The sequence below is a fragment of the Ambystoma mexicanum genome, chromosome 9, assembly GCF_040938575.1.
Source record: "Ambystoma mexicanum isolate Mex_15411 chromosome 9, UKY_AmexF1_1, whole genome shotgun sequence".
NCBI classification, from domain to species: domain Eukaryota; kingdom Metazoa; phylum Chordata; class Amphibia; order Caudata; family Ambystomatidae; genus Ambystoma; species Ambystoma mexicanum.
The window spans coordinates 641,692,222-641,713,656 of NC_090931.1; the positions used below are offsets into that span (position 1 = coordinate 641,692,222).

At 49.0% G+C, this 21,435-nt stretch overlaps 1 protein-coding gene across 2 annotated transcripts in view; it reads left to right on the plus strand.

Moving 5' to 3' along the window:
• Window positions 1–21,435, plus strand: part of SMG6 (SMG6 nonsense mediated mRNA decay factor) — a 1,575,243-nt gene that overhangs the window by 168,738 nt on the left and 1,385,070 nt on the right. For both annotated transcript variants that reach the window (XM_069615353.1, XM_069615354.1), the window contains one exon: window positions 7,455–7,647. In XM_069615353.1, coding sequence (XP_069471454.1) covers window positions 7,455–7,647 — 193 coding nt within the window. The remainder of the gene's footprint in view (window positions 1–7,454; window positions 7,648–21,435) is intronic.

The window sequence follows — 21,435 nt, forward strand, 5'->3', positions numbered from 1 at the left end:
GCGCTCTAGTTCAGTGCAACTACGATTTGATTGGCAGCTGCTAGCACCAGATTTCCACCAATAAAAGTACACTTGCAGTTGATTAGTCATTCTATAGTAACTACGTTCATTAGCAAGCTAGCAAATGCTTTGTTGTCATGAACAAAATCCAGTAATGCAAGTCATTTCCGAGTATAAGAGCGTAGCGTAGCATTAATGGGAATTCAAGTCACAAATCAAAGGTGTAGGACCAAATCCTGCATTTATATAGCAGCCGACGCATCAGTTCTTAAACAGTAAATCTGCATTTCCACAGGGCCCATGCCTTCATCCTTGGTGAACACTGAGCTTGCCATCCTTCGAATGAAAGAAATCAAATGACAGCCATTTTAGGTTTCGAAAGCTCAGGCTTTGCCGTACAAGGTTGTGCACCTTACATGCCAAGACTGGCACTGCCAGAACACCCAGTTACTACACTGCGCATTCCACAATTTTAAGAACATAGATGATGATGATGCAGCCCTCACAACTGCAACAGAAAACAATAGGTGTTTTTCTTTTTTTAATATTTTAAAATCAATATTTGTTGCTTGGTGCCCTCACCGGCTACTATCACCATCTCTGTGTATCTAGAATCATGGTTGTTGGGAATTATTCACACCTCACTCTACGCTATCTTATTCTTTTTTTTTTTTTTAAAACTCTTTTTATTAGTGGTCACAAAGATTCACAGCACAATTACATCGTCACCACAGTATAGGAGCATCAAATATTATACATATCATTGAGGTATCAAGGGTTACACAGTGTCATCATCATCCGAAATCATGTCACACAAGTACATTCTGAAGGGTCCCCATATGTCTTTAGGTCTACTTGCCGATGGGCGGGTGAGGACAAACTGCTCCTCAGCTTCATTAATATATGTCAGTTCCCGAAGGAAATGTTTCATGCTGGGTGCGCCAGTACTCTTCCACTGCTGTAAAATGCATATTTTGCCCACTGCACATGATACGTTGAACAGTCTTCTGACCTTTTCAGAGCACTTGCCTATGTCCCCAAACAGATATTTCTGCGGGGTTAGTGCAGGGGGAACTTGTTTGATTTCTTCTAGCATCTCCGCCACCTCCTTCCAGAAACCCGCCACTATCGGGCACCCCCAGTACATGTGGAATGCACCAGCCCCACCTGCCTTGCATTTGGGACATTCTCCGGACCCATCCGGCGCAAACTTTGCTATTTTGGCTGGAGTGTAATGTAATCTGTTTATAATTTTAAACTGCATCAGGCGTAGGCCAGCGTTCAAGGAGACCCTTGGTGAGCGAACAGTATCTGTCCCAGGTTTGGTCATCTGTGGATCCCTCTCCCATTTAACTTTAACCAGGTTAGTCGAGGGGGAATGTTTTTGGACTGCAGCATATAGTCTTGAGATCCCCAGACTGTCCCTGGATGTCACCAGCTGTATACAAGGTGAGTAGGGGGTTCCTCAGGGAAGGGTGACCAGTGTTTCTGAAAGGCTGATCTCATGCGATAGTATTGAAGTACCCTGAGTGGACCCCCGCCAAATGCCCCAGTTATTTCCTGTAGGGTCGCGAACCTCCCGTCAATGAACAGGTCACCCAGCTTCATCTCCTCATTGGGGTCCCAAACCTCGCGCAAGCCGCCGTCATGGATTTGTGGTATGCCAGGGTAATTTCAGAGGGGAATCTCTGAGTTATAGGGGGACTCAACTCTCATTTTTTTAAATATGGCCCTCCACGCACCTACTGTGCAGCTCACCGGGTTAAACTCTCATGTGTTTCTGTAGTGTGTGTCAAATATCACAGACTGTATATTTGTGGAGTGTGTGGGGAGTTCCTCTATCGCCACGTGTCGGGGCCCATCGGTTTCATCGTACCAGTATTTCGAGAATTGGGCTGGGCAGTATAGTAGTATAATTCGATATCCGGTGCAGCTATGCCGCCTGAGGAATATGGTTCAATCAGTTTTTCCCATCCTATTCTGGGGGGTTTTCCATTCCAAAGAAAGGTCGTCGCCATTGATCTAAGCTTATTGAAGAAGGGTCGGCCCGGCCATATGGGGATATTAACAAAGAGATATAGCAGCTTGGGCAAGACTATCATTTTAAGGACCGCAACTCTCCCGTGCAGTGATATCGGAAGGCGGTCCCATAATAGCAATTTGGTGCTCAGGGCCTGTAGTGCGTTTTCGTGGTTGTCTGTGTATAGCGTGTGTTTATCCCTCGAGACCAGTATTCCCAGGTATCTAATGCATTGTTCAGACCATTTGAGTCCGCATATAGAGTTGGGGCATGTGGTTGCCGGTGTAAGTGAGAATATTTCGGACTTTGCCTTATTTATGGAGTATCCTGAGTGGGCAGTAAATTCCTGAATCTCTGCCATAAGGGGAGCGATATTGTTTTCCGGCTCACGAACATACAAAAGCTTGTCGTCCACATACAGAGAGATCAGCTGGGTGGCGCCCCTCAGATTTATACCCCTATCTGAGTCTAAGCCTGACCGCAATCGCCATCGGCTCTATTGTTAATTCAAACAATATGGGTGAGCATGGGCAACCCTGCCTGGTGCCCCTTCCCAGCAGGAATAGATCAGAGATAGATCGATTGGTCAGCACTCGCGCCCCAGGTTCCGTGTATAGTAGTTGCACATATCTGATGAAATTAGGGCCGATACCAAACGCCTCCAGTACTGCTAGTAAGTAAGCCCATGACACTGAATCAAAGGCCTTTTCGGCATCTAGGGATATGGCCACTGCCTTCCTCCTCGGGTCTATTTGGGCCATGATACCAAAAAGTCTAGGAAGGTGGAGGGCCGTGGACCTAATGGGGATAAACCCGTTTTGGTCGGGGTGTACACGTTTCGGGACCTCTGGTAGAAGCCTGTTGGCCAACACTTTTGCAATTATCTTGGCATCCGTGTTTATCAGAGAGAGCGGCCTGTAGGACGATATGTCCTGTGGTGGGCGACGGGGTTTAGGGAGTACAGTTATTATGGCCTCCCTCATCGTTGGGGGCAGTGTTCTGCTCTGGAGGGATTCCTCCCATACCTGTAACAGCACTGGGACCAGTTCCTCGTGGAATTCCTTGTAGAATTCCGCTCCTAGTCTGTCTGATCCTGGAGCCTTATTGGACGCCAAGTCTTTAATCGCTTTGGCGATTTCCTCAGCCGTGACAGGCTGGTCCATTGCCAGTCGTGTCTCCTCGGGGAGTGTAGGAAACCTCAGTGTCTCTAAGCATGTTTTAATTTCGGTGGTTGTTTTGGTATCCCTGTTACTATGTAATTGCTAATAGAATTTAGCAAACTCATTATTGATCTCCTGTTCCCCCAGAAGGTCCTCCCCATGTGGCGTTTGTATGCTCGTGATCCGGTTGGGGTGTCTATCTTGTTTCAATAAATTAGACAGCGTCCTACCAGTCTTGTTACCCTCGCCGTATCTGCGGGCGCGGATCGGGCCCGCCATATATTGTACTTCTCTAGCGGCCAGCCTGCCAGATTCTTGAAGATGTGTCTGTATCTCAGCCAATGTTGCCTTGTCTTGTGTATGAGAATAAGCCTCCTCTAGTTTCCCCAGTTTAAGTTCAGTTTGGGTTAGTTCAGCTCGAACCCCTTTCAGGAGTCCCACTGATTTCTATAGCAGGGTTCCCCTAGTCCATACCTTAAAGGACTCCCATACCGTGGAGTATCTATCAACAGAGCCTATGCTTCTGTCCAGGAACTCTGCAATTTCAATGTGTAGCCCCCCCCCACAACCGCAGCGCCGCACAGCAACCCTATGGGCATTCTCCATCTTTTGACAGGTCTGGGACAGCCATGGAAATCAACCTCAATCACAACCGGGGAATGTTCAGACAGTGTGCGGGGCAGTATTTCGCATGACTGCACCGCAGTAATTACAGCAGGGGAGACAAACCAGTAGTCAATTCTGGACTCCGAATCATGCACCGAAGAGTAGTACGTGTATCCCCTACTGCTTGGGTGGAGCACCCGCCAGGCGTCTTCAAGGGAGAGCTGAAGTAGGATGTGGTGTAGAGTAAGAACAGCTCTACTAGGCGACCTTGTGATCTTACTGGACCTGTCCAATCTGGGATCGAGAGCAACATTGAAATCACCCCCCCACAATACAATGGACACATCAATGGAAGTGATCAGCTGGTATACACTGGTATAGAAGGCTGGGTCATCAATATTAGGACCATACGTGTTAATCAGTAGCATTTGTTGACCCGTGACCTCGCCCCACACAAGAACATACCTACCAAGGGGGTCAGTTCTTTGACCTTCCAGCTTGAATCCCAAAGTTGGGTCTATCAGAGTGATGACCCCTCTGGACTGGGATGAGTAATTTGTGTAAAACCTTGACCTGCCCCAACCAGGCAATATGCATTCATTATTAGTATCCATAGCATGTGTTTCTTGTAACATGACAATATGGGCACCATGTCTGGTAATGTAATTCCCCACCTTTCTAGTTTTAGACCGATTATTCAGACCCCTAACATTCCACGACAGTAGCTTCACCTTCAGTCTGCAACCAATGTTTACAGAGAAATGTACGGATGGCATCACGCATCTCAATAATGTTCCTCTCGTGGAACATGCATCGCGCCAGAATCTCAGAGACCACTTGTCTGACCAATAACCTGTTTCTCCCCTTCCCTCGCCAGGACTGGGTTCCATAAAAGGAGACCTACAGCCCGCTTCAAACCACAAGGCTGTGCAACAACAACAACTTGTTCCATTCCCTTTAACCAACCCCCCTCCCTCACCCCCAACTTGACAATTTTCCCACTTCAACTTGTGGAAGCCTATTCCAAAATAACAACAAACTCCGTCCCATCTTTCCACCCCCCCACCCTCATCATCGCCCCCAACTGGATGATGATCCCTCATTAACTTGTGGAATATTCCAGGGGTAGCCATGTTGCTTCACATGGCCACCAACTTCAGTACTCCAGCCCCACTTAACCATAAATCATGGGTCCGCCTCTAGTCACCAATTCAACAGTATTTCAAACATACGGGATATGATAGCCCAGGAATACATTTTTCCGGCACACATCTTTAGTCTGCTGGATGAGGTCTATTGTTCTGTGCCGGTCTGTCCCCTCTAGGGGTGAGGGGTATGTAGGTTTCTATATAGAACATGGCTTCAGAGGGAGATTCAAAAAAGTGCGCCCTGCCCGCATGTTGTATTCTCATCTTGGCTGGGAACATCAGTGCTTACGAGATTTGGCGCGCTTTCAGGAGCTTCTTGACAGAATCATAGGATCTTCTGCTAGCCTGGACCCCAGAGGAGAAGACTGGGTAAATATGAATCCGGTTTTCCTCATATTGCAGTGTCCCAGCTTCTCTCGCCAAACTCAGGGTTGTGTCTCTGTCCCTATAATTGAGGAGCCGGGCAATTATCGTGCGTGGTGGTTCGCCCGGTTTAGGAACTGGAGCCAGTGTGCGGTGCGCCCTTTCGACCAGGAATTGATCAGAGAATACGTTCATCCCAAACAAGGACTTGAGCAGTGCTTCGAGTTGCTTTTCCATTTGTCCTTTCCCAAAGGATTCTGCTATACCCACCACTCGAATATTGTTTCTTCTCGATTCAAGGTCCTCGCATTTATTTTGCAGCTTGGTCATTGTTTCTTAAATTAGGGTGATGTCACGGCTGTGATGTGAAATGGTATCTTCGTTTGTACTTATCCTGTTTTCCGTTTCAGTGACTCGTGCGCTTTCCTTGTCGATTCTGGCCCTCAAGGAGCCTATTGTGGCCACTATCTCATCCAGCTCTACATTAACTGCGAGGAACCCATTTTGTACCAGTGTTGTTAGTCTGTCCACTGGGCCCCCCACCTCAGCCCCCCCAGCCTCGATGGATTCTGTGTGTACTTCTTCAGCGGTAATTTGGCTCTGGCTGCTGGTGTAATTGTCCATTGGCCCTTTTCTTTTGTTGCCAGGGGTCTTGACTGCCTTGCCCGTTTTGTGTGGTTCCCCCAGGGTGGCCCAGTGCTGTGCAATGTTATTGATTTAAATGCTGTATGGCCTGAGCCGGGAACCCCCAGCAGACTGCAGCCCAGTCCGTTTATGCAGTCTCTGAGTGGGTACAAGAGGGGTTCAAAATTGAGGTCTTGTGTCAACACACCCTCGCGTGCATAGGCTGTCGGGCCGTGTCTACCACAATGGACTGTGCCCTCCTACGTACTTAAACACAGCAATATTCAGTTTGCATACCTTGTTTAGAGGTTGTAGCTCAGCGAATGCCTGGATCTGCAAACAGCTTGCCGGTTGTCACACAAGGGGACAGTCGGAGACAGAACCGGAACCCCGCGGGCGCCAGAGTGCAGATTATGTGTTCAGGTCCAAGCAGAAGCCCCGTGTCTCATCCAGTTGCCCTCCAGGACCCCAGCACTCGACCAAACAGCGCGGAGGCCAGAACAGCCCTCCACCTCCCCCGAGCAGTCCAACCGGGCCAGCCACCCAGGTGCGCCCGCCGTGAGGGGACCGTATCCCAATAATGGTGTATATCCGGGCCAGAAGGTTTGGGCCAGGATGGGCTTTGAAGTTTTCAGCAAGGTGTCAGAGCATAACGGTCCTCCAGTTACTGGCGGATTGATTCCACATTTATATCAGGGCCCTGTGTACCTAGGATGTCGAGGCCTGCGCCTCGTAGCACATAAAACTGTGCCTCTCCCAGCACCCGCCGGAACACCAGAGCCTCCCGGATTCAGTGTGGCCAGCGGCCGGTCCTGTCACGGCCGTATCTCGTCGCCGCTGGTCCCAGCCCAACAGGATTTCCACCGCACGAGCCCCAGTGTCTGGGCTATCAGCTGAATCGGCTTTGCAGGCGGCCTTCAGGCAGATGTATTGGCACAGGATATTCTTGTGGAGCAGGAGCTCCCGAATCAGGCAGCCATCCCTCACTGTGCGCAACAGCGCCCCACCCCTACGCTATCTTCTAAGATCACCTATATAGGTTTTTTTTATCATTTGATTCTCTGGTCAGTAGACCTATATACATGCAGGTTAACATGTTAATTATTTTTGGTTCGACCCTCCAAATGCCATGCTGGTTGATGGAGGCGAGCAGCAGTTTGTACTTGCAGTCTCATTGAATGCATTTGTCTTTAGTATGCTTTCAAAAAGTATCCTACCTGGTGTTTCTCAAATGATTATGTGAGATGGATTCTGGTTGGTCAACATTAAAAATTACACAAATAAAGTGTGTAGCTTTTCATGCAGCTGCAAGATTGCATAATATGTGATACTCTGTAATAATTAATTTGGAATCTTGACAATATCCAGAAGAGGAAATTAAGTGAATATTGAGGTCTGTTTGAGACCAAAGGATTGCAAATTTGTAGAAGCTACAGGGATTATAGTGGGACAGTACGACCAGGGTTTTACGCTAGAATGGTGCAAATGCTTTCTTGATCATGTGACCTCCACAGTTTCTTTGCCTTTTTCCAGGGCCGAACTCCTGCAGTTATATGAGAGATGCCTTCTGACCGACATAGAGTTTGCAGACAGTCAGAACATGGATCAAATTCTGTGGAAGAATGTCTTTTACCAGGTGATCGAGAAGTTCCGCCAGCTACTTAAGGACCCGGCTGCTGAGAATGCTGAAGGCATTCGAAGGAAACTGCTGCAACTGCTGGAAGAGGTAAGCACCTCCTACCTTTTTACTTAAGAAAATTAACAACACCCCTCTGGAAAGATGGTAAGTACCACTAATGCTGCTTATTTGAGAAGTGCTTCATATGAGAATAACCTCATGTAGAGCCCTGGGCGATCCCACAAAGTCTTCAGGTCGTTGTGAAGGTCAAATCGAGGTGAATTTCAAATGTTTCAGTAGAAAGTTATGACCTCATGTTTTTTTTCTCCAGTCTGTTAATGGTCTGTCTTCTTTCATAAATGTGGTCTTTTAAAAAAAACTAGCTTTGTTTAGTTAGCATCTGAAACGTCAGGTTTTCTTCAGTAAGTATGTGTTGATGGCTTTTTGCATAGTTGGTCAGTTGGAGGTGAGTACTCTAAGTATCTTTTGGCAGCTGGAGGTAGCCGCAACCAAAACTGTCAGTCGCAAGTGCCGGTCTCTTAGGTTTATGTGGTTAGCATGCAAATACAACCATTCATGTTTCTTTTGTCAATAGGGAATTACTTTCCCCATGTCATTGGCTAGTTACTTGGATATACTTGTTCTGTAGAAACTAATGGTGTTGGCATTTTCATGGTCAGCATGAAATAAAAAAGTTAACGTTTCCTTTGTTTGTAGGGAGCTAATTACTCCATGTCTTACGATAATTGACGGTGGATCTTGTGTGTCTTTCGTCAGGCAGTGGTGGCTTACATGTTACATGTTTCTTGAGCCAAAGGAGACAACTGCACCCATGTTCATTAGGAGGTGACTAGAGTCTTGGATCAGCCAGTGGTGGAAGTTGGAATTTGTATTCAATAGGAGGGTGAAGAATATTCCTTCCTTTTGATCAGTTGAAACTGATCACCACCCTGTTGCTGTGGTTGGTATGGTGTGAGGGGCTTCCCATGTTTAGTATGATTATTATTCGTTTTCTATTTTTGTTCAGTTGAAGGTGCTGGTCTGCCACATTTTCTTTGCTAACTGAAAGGTGAGTATTTGATGTTTTTTAAATCGGATTTGGTGGCTGTCCATGGTTCATTTAAGTAATGCAAATTGATCAGATACAGTGCTCTTGTTCCAATAATGTTGTGCTCATTGATCATTACTTTGTAAGAAAGTAGGCAGGGTATGATAGCCAGATAGTTCCCCTGGCACTTGTCCTCGTGGCCTCTCCTTAGCACTCGCCTAGCCCAGGGGCCCTATCCCCATCCCCACCACCCCCCCCTCTTCTCCCCACTCCCCTGCACTTCTTCTTACTGCACTAAGCGATCTGAATGTCACAAGGCCTAGTAGGACCGTTTTTGTTATTCTTCATCTGTGCCCTCCACCCCCGGTAGTCTTGTTGCCTTTGGGCTTGTGGCGCGGTACAAATGCAATAACATAACAACATAACAACCTTACCATTTGCTGTATAGGCGCATTATAAACACCCAATATATTAATAAAATAAATAGTGGGTAGGTGCATGTGGAAACCTGTGATGTTGATGGATGCAGGTTGGAAATGCCCATTATTGTGTGCTTATATGAAAAGCTCTGTTTGTGGTTGGTACGGACCAGGGCATGTTAGCTGCATGTACAGTCCCCAGATTGCAGAGTGCAGAATTGACAGAATGTCTGTTGGCAGAAAATGGGTAGGGTCAGAGTGTGAAGTGCACAATCGACTTGGTTGGTTGTCTGAAGGTGTGTGCAAAGTGTTAGGTTGCAGATCTTAGTGTGAAGTTGGTTGAAGGCTGAGAGGGGAGGGTGGAGAGTGGTAGAGGAGTTGGTGTTGTCGCTTCTTAGCTCTTGAGTGTAGACGTCACTGAGATTCAGTTGTGGAGCAGTAGCACACAGCAGAGGATACATAAATCAAATTGATTTTCCATGGATTGTAGTGCGAACAGTTTCATAATTGCATGTTGTAAAGTAGCCGTACAGTTTCTGGTGCACAGCTTTTTGTCAGTTGCTATTATCTTTCAAAGTGGTTGGTGAAAGAGCCAAGTCTGGAGCTGGTTCTTGAAAGTCTTGTGGTTCACTTCTGGGCAGAGATTTTCAGGTAGGGTGTTTCAGAGTTTAAAGGCGGAACTGAAAGGGGATCCTGCTGGACATAAAATTTCTGAGGGAGTGTAGTGTAGTTAATAAGGAAAGGGTAAGGGCCCCTTCCATGGTATGAATGATGGGCGAGGCACAATGTTTAGAAGGGATTGTGTCCTCCGACGTATTCGACATCTTTGACAGTAATTACCACAGCTTTGCTGCTTCGGAAAACATTTTCGGTGTAGGCGTCCTGCGTCAATGATGTCGATACGCTGTCCCTCGAGGGCCTCCGTCAATGGTCGATGTCACCGGATGTTACATATAGGATGCACGACGCCCCGTAGCCTGAGTTCCGTTTTTTCCGCGAACGTGTTCGCTTCGGAATCTCGGCGCGCCTCGGTTCTTCTTACTTGATTCAATGAAGTCGGGCTTCAAAAAGTGTCGGGACTGCGGTTCCAAAATGTCCATCACAGACCCCCACGACGTCTGCCTCTGGTGCCTCGGCGAAAGCCACGCCACCGACGACTGCGATGACTGCCAGTCCCTGACTTTGAAGGCCTTGCGGGAGCGGAAGAAGTTGTTAATGGTAGGTAGGGTATCTAAAACCCGTATGCCGTAATCTGCTGGACTTTCGACTGACGACTCAAGGGGCAACTCTCTGCGTCGGCGTAAGTCCAGGGGGTCTCGGTCTCGGAGTGGGTCCCACCATTCCTCTGCCTCTTCTAGGCATTCTCGGAAGCGTCGTCACCGGTCGCCTTCCCCGTCCTCTTGTCCCACCAAGCATTAATCTTCGGCGGAATGAGACGCATTCCGCCAGGAGATGATGGCGATTTTCAAATCGCAGGGCACTGTTCCGTCCGCGCCTTCGAGAGAAGCCGGCAAGGAACGAGCTAGGGCCACTGCTCGCACGCCTTCGGGCTCGGACGGTCGGCGCGATCATCGGGAGCCGTCGAGGTCCCGATCAGACGAGGTTGATCGCCATAGCTGTGCCAGGTCCAGGTCCCGGTCCTCGACGCCGTTGAGACCGTCGGAGCCTGTGAGGCCTTCTAAGAAGGCATTGACGCCGTCTGTGCCATGTTCGTCGAGGGACTCTCTCGAGGATCCGGCTCTGAGGAAGTCGTCGGTGCCGAGGCCGTCGAAGGACACGCTCGGGGCTCCGGCCACAAAGCCGTTGTCGCCTCGGTTGACGCCAATTCCATTGGCGCCCTTGACGCCTTTTGATGAGGATTTACCGAAGGTGCCACAGAGGGCTGTGGAAACTCCAAGGAAGGCCCTCAGTAAGTCAGTGAGGCCGGTCTTTGAGCCCTTCTCTGGTCATCCCCCCCAGGCTTGATTTATTGCAGCCTTTGGACTACATTTCAGAGGTGGAAGAAGGGTCGGATGAGGAGGGGGTTGTGCCTCCTGAGGTTCCTGATGACCTGTTGTCTGGTCACAGCCAAATGGAAGACCTATGTCAGTCCTTACATGACGCCAGTGGTCTGGACACCTCTCCGGAGGTTGAGTTTGGCAGACCTGAGCCTGGTTCACATGCCGAGTCTTCGTACAGGCGTCTCATGTCGAGGGTGACTGAGTACTTGGGGTGGTCTGCTCCACCTGTAGATTTTCTGTAGGATGACCTGACCGATATATTGGACCAAGGTCCACCCACTGATCCGGTGTTGCCATTTCATATGGCCTTACAAAGAAGGGTGGCGGCGGCTTGGACTGCTCCGGAGAGTCTCCCGGCAGTGAATAAGTCACTTCCGAAAAAATACCGTCCAGCCAGTGGTGACACCTGCTACTTGTCAATGCACCCCACTCCGGAGAGTTTGGTGTTGCAGGCAGCTACGGCCCCAGCGAAGCAGGCTGCGTACCCTACCATCCCTCCTGATAGGGACGACAAGCGCTTTGACGGTTGGGCGAAGAAAGTATTTTCCTCTGGGGGTATGGCTTTAAAGGCAGCCAACTCCGTTTGTGCCTTGGCAAGATTCATTCACACTCTGTGGGATGGTGCATCTTTGGCGGCTGAACATATTCCCGAAGGGGAGGAACAGGATGGTTTTCTAGCCCTCGTTCAATATGGCAATGATGCCATGTGTGAATCCGTTCAGTTGGGTCTGGACGTGGCAGATTGTGTCAGCCGGTCCATGGCAGCGAGCACCGTGATGCACAAGTTTGCGTGGTTGCGGAAGTCGGGGTTTGCTCCTGATGTGCAGTCCCGGCTTCTCAACATGCCTTTTGATGGTGTCCATCTTTTTGGCAGCAAGGCTGACGAGAGCCTTGAGAGGTTGCAGACCTCCAAAGCTGCAGCGAAGTCCTTGAGCGCTGCAGTACGCCAACCTCTGCCTTTTCGTCCTAGGGTACAGCAATGGAGGGGAGGTTGCGTTCGATACTACTCTTCCTTTGGTAGATCGAGAGGAGCTGCCAGTCAAAGGGGCCAACGTAGGAGTACCAGAGGTGGAAAACGAGGTACTTGAGGTGCCAAAGCTGCTCGTGCAGTTGCCTCCTTGCCCTCAGGCACTGCCGCTTCCACTCAGTCATGAGGCCATTGCCCATGGTTTGCCGATTGGGGGAAGGCTGGCACAGCATCTTGTAAAATGGCGTGCCATTACTTCAGATGTGTGAGTTCTGGAGATTATAGCCCACGGCTACTATCTTCCTTTCCGGCAGAGGCCTCACGACAGCTCTCTTTGAAGCATCCGGATCCACTCCTTGCGCAGGAAATCCTATCCCTGCTGGAGAAAGGCGCTATAGAACCGGTGCCTGTAGCGGAGAGGAACAAGGGATGGTATTCCACATATTTTTTGATCCCGAAAAAAGACGGAGGATTGAGACCCATCATGGACTTGCGTGGTTTGAACAAGCTCCTCAGGAAGGACAAGTTAAAGATGGTTACTCTTTCTCAAGTGCTCCAGGCCCTTCAACTTCAGGATTGGTTCGTGTCTCTCGACCTCAAGGATGCTTACTTTCATGTGCTGATTCATCCCAAGCACAGGAAGTACCTGAGGTTCGCGGTTGGCGACTTGCATTTTCAGTTTCGGGTCCTGCCGTTCGGATTGACCTCCGCCCACGAGGGTCTTCACCAAGCTGATGGTGGTGGTGGCAGCGCATCTCAGGAAAGGGGGGGATTCACGTCTACACCTATCTGGACAAGGCCTGGATCATCTGTACGTCACCTGCCACTCCCTTCACGAGCTGGGCTTCTCCCTCAACTTAAATAAGTCTCATGTGACACCTACCCAGCGGCTCCAGTACATCGGAGCAGTGCTCGACACATCCCTGGGGCAGTGTTCGCCTCCCCAGGTGAGGGCTCATCACATTCTGCAGATGGTGGACAGGTTTCAACGGGCCTAGAGTCTCCCGGCATTCGAGTTCTTGAGATTGCTCGGTCTCATGGCATCCTGCATTTTACTGGTGCCAGAGGCCAGGCTGTGGATGAGATCTCTGCAGTGGGCGCTCAAGATGCAGTGGTCACAGTTCTCTGGCAGGATGTCGGATCCCACTCAGATTCCGCCCTCGTTGCCCAGGACCTTCTGTGGTGGGCCGTCGAAGGAAATCTGTGAAAGGGGCTCTGTTTTGGCGACCGTGGCCGGAGTTGACGATCGTGACGGACGCATCCCTCACGTGGTGGGGAGCTCATGCCAACGAGTTGACGGCCAGTGGCCGTTGGTCTCCGTCGGAGTCCAGGCTCCACATTAATCTGTTAGAGCTGCGGGCTGTCAGGCTAGCCCTGAAGGCTTTTCTGCCATCTGTGCGGGGGAAGAATGTCTTGATTATGACGGACAATGCAGTGGCCATGGACTACCTCAACAAAAAGGGGGGGGGCAGGGTCACTCCAGTTGTGCAGGGAGGCGATGCAGCTCTGGATCTGGGCCATTCAACAGGAAATGTCGATCTCGGCAGTTCATCTGACCGGAGACGAATGGGCAGCGGCAGACGCTCTGAGCAGGCAGAGCACGATCTCTTACGAGTGGGAACTGGTTCAGGAAGTTCTGTTGGAGATTTTCGCCCGTTGGGGAACCCCGCAAGTGGATCTATTCGCCACGGGTGTCAACTGGAAGTGTGAAAAATTCTGCTTGCGGGAATTTCTTCCAATAGGAGCCTTGGGGGATGCGTTCGTATTGGAGTGGTCCTTCCCAGTGCTGCATGCGTTTCCTCCAGTCCCTGTCATTCCGCAGGTGTTGAGGAGGTTACGCAGGTTTGATTCCCGGATGATCCTCATTGCTCCGGCATGGGCCAGGAGAGCGTGGTACCCGGACCTTCTCGACATGTACATCTGCCCTCCACACTGTCTTCCCTACCGAGATGATCTGCTCTCACGGGAGGGGGGGTCGGGTTCTCCATCCAGAGGTCAAGTCCCTCAGCCTTCACGATTGGTATCTGAAAGGTTGAGGTATAAGGATTGGGACCTCCCCGAAGACGTGATGGAGGTGTTGCTTTCGGCCAGAAGGCCAGCAACGAAATCTCTGTACCGTTGCCGTTGGAGAAAGTTCTGCGACTGGTGCAAAGTACAGAATGTGGATCCTTTCCAATGTTCCATTCCTTTGGTTTTGTCTTTTCTGCTTTCTTTAGCCTACAAGGGCCTGCAAGTGGGTACCATTAAAGGTTACCTGGTGCCGCTGTCCATATTTAAGCGCTCGTCTGAGGAATGCTCTTATTTTAAAATCTCTTTGATATCTCAGTTTCTAAAAGGGCTAACTAATGTGTTTCCACCGTCGCCTTTCCAGGTGCCGGGATGGGCTTTGAATCTGGTTTTAAAGTTCCTAATGAGCCCTTACATTCTTGTCCGTTGCGACTATTGTCCTTTAAAACTGTATTTTTCGTTGCGGTTACTTCCGCACGCAGAGTGAGTGAGTGAGTGAGTTGCAGGCACTTTCTGCCAAGCCAGCTTTCACAGTGTTCCATAAGGACAGGGTTGTCCTTGGGGTTCGTCATTCTTTTCTTCCGAAGGTTGCGTCGGAATTTCATTTGAACCAGAAGGTAATTCTTCCAGCCGTTTTATTCTCCTCCGCATCCTGGTAAGGAAGAGGAGAGGCTCCATAGATTGGATCCTAGGAGAGCTTTAAGTTTCTATATCTCACGGATGTCCCGGGTCAGAGTGGACGATCAGCTCTTTGTTGGATACGCTGGAAGGCGTTTAGGTCAAGCTGTTTCCAAGCAAACCTTATCTAGATGGATCATTTTGACGATCTCTGAGTGTTACTGTTTGGCAGGTAAGGACCCTCCAGTAGGCTTACGAGCTCATTCTACTAGGGGTATGGCTGCCTCCACTGCACTACAGAGGGGTGTTCCAATTCGCAATATTTAAGAAGCAGCTTCATGGGCCTCTGTCCATACTTTTGTGAAACATTATTCCTTGGACTCTATCCATGATTTCGCCTTTGGTAAGGCAGTCCTCTATTCTGCAATTTGATTGGGCATTCTAGATTTATGCATTTGTAAATTCTTTTCCCACCTCCATACGTTGGTACTGCTTTGGGAGTCTGTCAAAGATGTGAAATACGTCGGAGGACACAATCCCTTCGAAGAACAAGTTACTTATCTTACCTGGTAACGTTCTTTCGATGGGATGTTCCGCCGACGTATTCCACATCGTACCCTCCCTACCTGCCCCGCTACAGAATTTCTCAAGCGATTGCAGCTTACGTTTCCGCAAGGTTTTCTGTAGTCATACTGGCAGGTTCTAGGGGAAAAAAACTACAACTGAGGCTACAGACGTTGTGCGTCCTAGATATAACATCCGATGACTTCGACCATCGACTGAGGCCCTCGAGGGACAGCGTATCGACGTCATCGACGCAGGATGCCTCCGCTGAAAAAGTTCTCTGAAGCAGCACAGCTGTGGTAATTACTGTCAAAGATGTGGAATACGTCGGAGGGACGTCCCATCGAAAGAACGTTACCAGGTAAGATAAGTAACTTGTGTTCTTTTTAACTATTTCTTTTTTTCATGAGCACCCTTCTGATATCTGTGGATCAAGAGTGAAGGTGTTGTCCATTGCAGTTCCAAGGTTCCTTGCTGTGGTCGACCGGATTGGGCCAGGGCCCACCTTGTCGGGCCAAGAGATTGTGGTGGAGTTGGAACCTGTAGGATTGCTGAGCATCAAATCAAATCTGTTTGCTAGGATTGAGTTTGTCTGTTTTCTGTCTACCTGTGCAAGGCAATTTTTTATGTTTTGGGTGTTTGGTGGTTCTCAAATGTGTAGCTTTGTGTGTCATCCACTTAGTTGCAGGAGATTCCAGATCGGAGTCTGAGATCCTTGGCGTACTCCATAGGTTGAAGGGGATGAGGCCAGGAAGTGTAGGGGCATAAGATAGTGGTTTCTGTTCTACCCACGAGGAAGGAAGTGATCCTGTGTACGACTGTTTCTTTAATACCAATATCTTCCAGTTTTTTAGGAGGAGCCAGTGGCTAATGGTATCAAAGGCGTCTGAGATATCCTGCAGGATGAGCAGACTGAGTATTCATCTGCATTGTTTTAAGTGTATCGCAGATGGAGCATAGAGCCTATTCTGTACTCCTGGAAGGTCAAAATATGTGCTGTGCCTCATCCAGGAGGTGGTTTGTTTCAATGAAATCCCGGAGTTGACCATATATGAACTTTTCCAGAAGTTTCCTGTTGAAAGGGGTGCTTGGGATAAGGCGATAGCTGGCTGCGCCATATGGGCCAGCCTTGGTCTTTTTAAGCAGAAGTCTGATGTATAGAGATTTCAACTGAGCTGGGACTCCTCTGATGCTGATGGAGTCATTGAGGAGGGATAAGAAGATGAACGTTTAAGTCTGGAGATTTCATGATGTATTTAAAGATTGGGGGGTTGACGAATCGAGGGATTGGGTTACTTCTCCCAAGGGGGAATCTTTCCTTGTGAGACTAGCAAGGTGAGCTTGCTATGTGATATTCCCCCTATTGGTGGTGGAATGCGGGATCTCACAGGGAGAGAGACTCCCTACGATTAACTCCCTTTCCACCTCACTCAAGAATCCAATAAAGCCATTGCTATAAAACCAGAATGCTCCTACATCTGTTACTGGAACACCGCTGACAAAGATAAAAATCTGCTTGATACTGAGGCGAAAAGACACCAAGGGGAGGATAAAGAGCTGCCTGATACTGGGTAGAAGAAACCCAATGGAGTCAGGCTGAGCATGCCACTAACACAAAGAAAGAACTATAGCTGGAAACTTGGGAAGACTCAGTTGAATGAAATAAAAGTGGGAGGAGCAAAACAATTGCGAGAGACCCGGGAGTTTCAAACTGGCTCTAGAGAACGGGGAGCAAGGAACTCTGGAGAGCCAAGGAGCCCAAAGGAACAGGTTTGAGGAGAACACATTAACAGACGAAGCCTACCGAGAGGATGCAAGGCGATCAAGTGTCACAGGAGGGATTCACCCGTAAGAGGTGTTAGTCGGAGATCAAGCAGAGAGAGAAAACCTCTGTGCCGATACCATCTACGCAAGGGTATCCCGAGCGGTACCCGACAACAAAGGGAAACCAAGAGCTGGTTGCTGGAGACTGTAAGGAAGGCATGGTATCAAGAATAGACAGACACAAGTGATCACAGTTCAATGGTGTTTATTAAACTATATATGTGGGTTGGAAAAATGCCTAATCTTAACCTAAATCTAAGATGGGAGCAAGCTACGACCATCAAAGCAGACATAAGGGCGCCTTGTCAAAATAAAAGGGCCTATACTAAGAAAAACCTATTGTCAATCAGTACGCTAAATACAAAAAGAGTGTGGGATAAGCTTCACAAGAAAGACAGAAGTGTTCACAAATGATAGTCAGGAAGTGTTAGCCGGGGGGTCTCCCTTCCCCACATTTTGAGCATATCAGGACCTTCGGAGGGTATTTTTCTTGCTTTCTAGGCCCGATAGTTTCAAAATAACAAGCAAAAAGTTCCTTCTCGGATTGCACTTGAGATGATGATTCTTCACCTCTGGTTCCCACTCTTCGGGGCTCAGACTCCTCTCGAATATCAGCCTCCTTGCCGTCGGGTTCACTCTGGTTTATATTCAAAATGATTTTTCGGTTGCATTCACGTGTCGTTGGGGTGATTTCTTCTCACCCCTGTATCCCCCTCTTCTGGGCTCAGATCCTTTCTGGAATGTTTGCCTCCCTTGGTCGGGTTCACTCTGGCTTTTGCAAAGATGTTTTCACCTTGGCATTCGCAAATATTAATGTCTCGTTAAACAGTTCACTGTGGACATCCTTCTGTCAGGTTCACCTTTGTCAACACACTGTTCATTGACACTTTAGGCTTCGCCCCTTTCCATTGGCATCCCTCTGTCGGGTTCACTCTTGCCAACTTTTACCAATCGCACAATTTCTTCTACTTTCTTACAATGTGGGATTCACTTCCCTTAGCTTTACAATCTCTTGCCAGTCAAAGACTTGCGACTGTACAGCTGATTTTGCTAGACTCCTGTATGACCACTTTGACCCCTTTCTCGCCCCATTCCCAAAGCCTTCTTGTAACTGTAATTTCAACAATAGGGTGATCGCCTAGAGTTTCTTGAGTGAGCACCCACGTGGTGCCTGACTCCTCTGCAGCTGGTTTTCCCCTCTCGCATAAACAGTTCTTTGTACTTTTCTTCAATTGCTCAATGCAGTTTGGTCTCTTATCAGTTCTCCACTTGGCTTTTCTTGTATATTGAGTCAAGGACTGTACCACGGTAGCAGGCGTCCCTCTTGTTCCTGCTTATAAGCATAGCCATGCTCCGTGTACCATTGACATCTGCTGCAACATACGTTGGCTATTGTTTGCGGTTTTATGATTCCTTTCAGGGAGGCTTCGCCGGTCTGGGTTGGAAAGGGCAAGGTCGCATCTCTCCTCGTCACCCTCTCGATTCTCGCCGCCTTTCTCCTCCTCTTGAACAGCTGTATTTGGATACTGAGTCGTTGTGCAGTCTGCCTTTCTCGTACTGTGCTCTCGCGCTCCACCTTTTATCCTTGTGGCCAAAGAAAAGGGCTGTCATTGTGTGTGGCTCTGATCAATTGCTTGACTTTGTCTGCCTCTTTGGTTGGGACATGCCAGGTAAATGGCTTCAGTGTTAGTCCGTTGTCTTTCGTGTCGGGAGAAAATGTTTGTGTTGGAAAAGGGGTATGGGGGTCGCCATGAGGAATGATATTCTTCGTCCTAGGGGGTTTGGTAAATTCAGAACAGTGAGATTGCTAGGGTTTGTTAGACAAACAGGAGTGATCAGAATTATTATCTTAAAATGACAAATGGGAATTGTGGGAATGGTAGTGTTTTGTCTGAGTAGATTGGAAGTATGGGAAATAACAATCAAAGGGATGTGAAGGAGAGTGACTGGGAGTATTCGGGGAGAAAACCACTGGGAAACAGGGATTCTGGGAGTTGTAGTTTCTGGATGTAACAGGGTTTGGGTCCGAAGGGGATTCAGATAAGGGAGATTCTTTAGGTGGAAGGGAGGTCGAATTGGTATAACTTATCAAAGCCACAAGGACCTAGTCTTCCTCATCCCTTTCTTCGGTATAATACAGCTCCTCACCTGGAGTATTCCCATGAGCGCAACCTCTGGTTGCCCTACCCAGGTGATCCTTCTCCATTTGTTTACTCCTGGGGTTGGGATAAGAGAGGGCTGGTTCTTTCCTGGCCACCTGAATAAGGGATTCCCTGGATCTATTCTGGAGAATACCCTCAGGTTCCCACACAAGACCGAGAGAAGAGAGAATCTCTCTCCGTACCGATAATATCCACCTCTGCTTGGCTCTGGCAGCACACTTCACCACAAAAACCCAAGACATCCCTTCCTCTCTTCCCCCATACCACAGCATACACCAGCACCTGTGCCTCCCTTGGCGCCACTTCGACTCTTCTCTCTCTCTGCCATCACACCTGATGAGGTCGCCAGACGTGTCCAGTCTATGAAGGCCTCATCCAAGCAAGTTGGCCCTCGCCCTTCCAAAACCATCAAGGACAACATTGACTCCCTTGCACCAACCTTGGCTGACTTTTGCAACCTCTCTTTTTCCATTGAAGTTTTCCCAACTGCTCTCAAGCACTCCCTTGTGCACATTCTTCTCAAGAAACCCTCTGCTGACCCTTCCATTTCATCAAAATACCGCCCGATCTCAGCTCCTTTCCTGGACAAACTCCTGGAGAAGCTGGCTATCTCTCAGCTAAACCTCCACACGGAATCAATCAGTTGTTTCCACGACCATCCGTTGACTTTAGAGCATCTAGAGGCACAGAAACTTCTCTTCTGAACACCGGTGAAGACCTGCTCTCAAATCTTGACACCAACACTCCCTCTGTCCTCATTCTCCTTGATCTTTCCTCCGTCTTTGACAAGGTTAACCACAACATCCTGATTGACAGCTTTGTGACACCTTGGGAATCACTGGTCTGGCTCTGGCTTGGTTAACCCCTTTTCTCTCCGACTGCCCATCCCAGGTTGAACTTGGTGCCTTTCGCTCGACTATCACCCTCTCAACCTGCAGCATTCCCCAGGGTTCTAACCTATCCCCCTGGTTCTTCAGCGTCTTCATGGCAACCTTGGCACCTGTGATTTTCACCTCTAATTTCCAGTGTTATGCGGATGACACGCAACTATCCTTCAAGCTACCCTCAGCCGCCTCATCCTGTTCACTCATACCGGACTGTCTGCTATTCAGTCATGGTGTGCTGCAAACAACCTTTGTCTCAATGCCAGTAAAACTGAGATTGTTCGCATTAGGACCCCTGCTCCCGCTTTCCCCCTCTCACTCTGGCTGGCCTCCCTCAGAGCCGCACCTACCCCCACTTGTGAGGCCTCCACCATCTCCTTCGCCTCTCACATTGCTGACATCTCAAAAAAGTCTAACTATCAACTACACCTTCTCAGAGGCACTCTACCTTTTTTTCACTTTCCCCCAGTGGCTCACTGTCTCCAGAGCCCTGGTTCTCTCTAGGCTGCACTACTGCAACAGCCTCATCCTCAACTTCCCTGTCCTGTGCCCTCTGCAACTCATCCAGAACAGGACCGCAAGACTTATCCTTGGCCTCATGCCCAGGAACCGCATCTCTCGGGTGCTGAAATCTGTTCACTGGCTCCCCGTGGCTGCAAGGATCAAATTCAAGACCCCCTGCATTGTCCACAAGGCTTTCTGGGGCCCGAGACCCACTAACCTTCAACGTTGCCTTCCTAAATACTGTCCCTCTTGAGCCCTCCGCTTATCTTCCTCCAACCTTCTGCGAGTGAGCCGGTTCTCAGAGATTTGGAGGGAGCAGAGATTTGGAGGGAGATCCCTTTCCTCAGCAGGTGCCTCTCTCTGGAACCTGCCACTCTCCGTCTTGAGCCTGATATTCTTAAGTTCTGGAAACTCCTCAAGACCTTCCTTTTCTCTTCCTTCTCTCTCACCCTACCCTGCTAACCTAGCTCTCTGCCCTTCCTTCTCTCCCTCCTCTCTACACAGCTTACTGACTGGCTACCTGGTGTACCTCAGAATCGCACAGGTCCCAGACATCCCTGTCCGTCCTTCCCTCAGGGCCCTGCACCCCCAATGCACTTATAAAAAACCTTGAGAGCTTCTCTCTCCACACTTCACCAGTCTCTACCGACTGGGTACACTTGGTCGCCTGCCCTTCCCGCACTTGCACGATCTGTATACAGCCCTGCCTGAAGATGGTTCTGTCTGTTCTCCCTTGTCTTCACCCCTTAATGTGCACTTGAAAAAAACGCAGAATCGCTGTCAGGCCTATTTGCTGTATCTAAACTGTTAAATGTATCATATTCACCTAATCTGCCTCTGCAGACCGTTATCATCTCAGAAAGTCAAGGGCTCCGAGCGACTGTTGTTTTTTCCCTGTG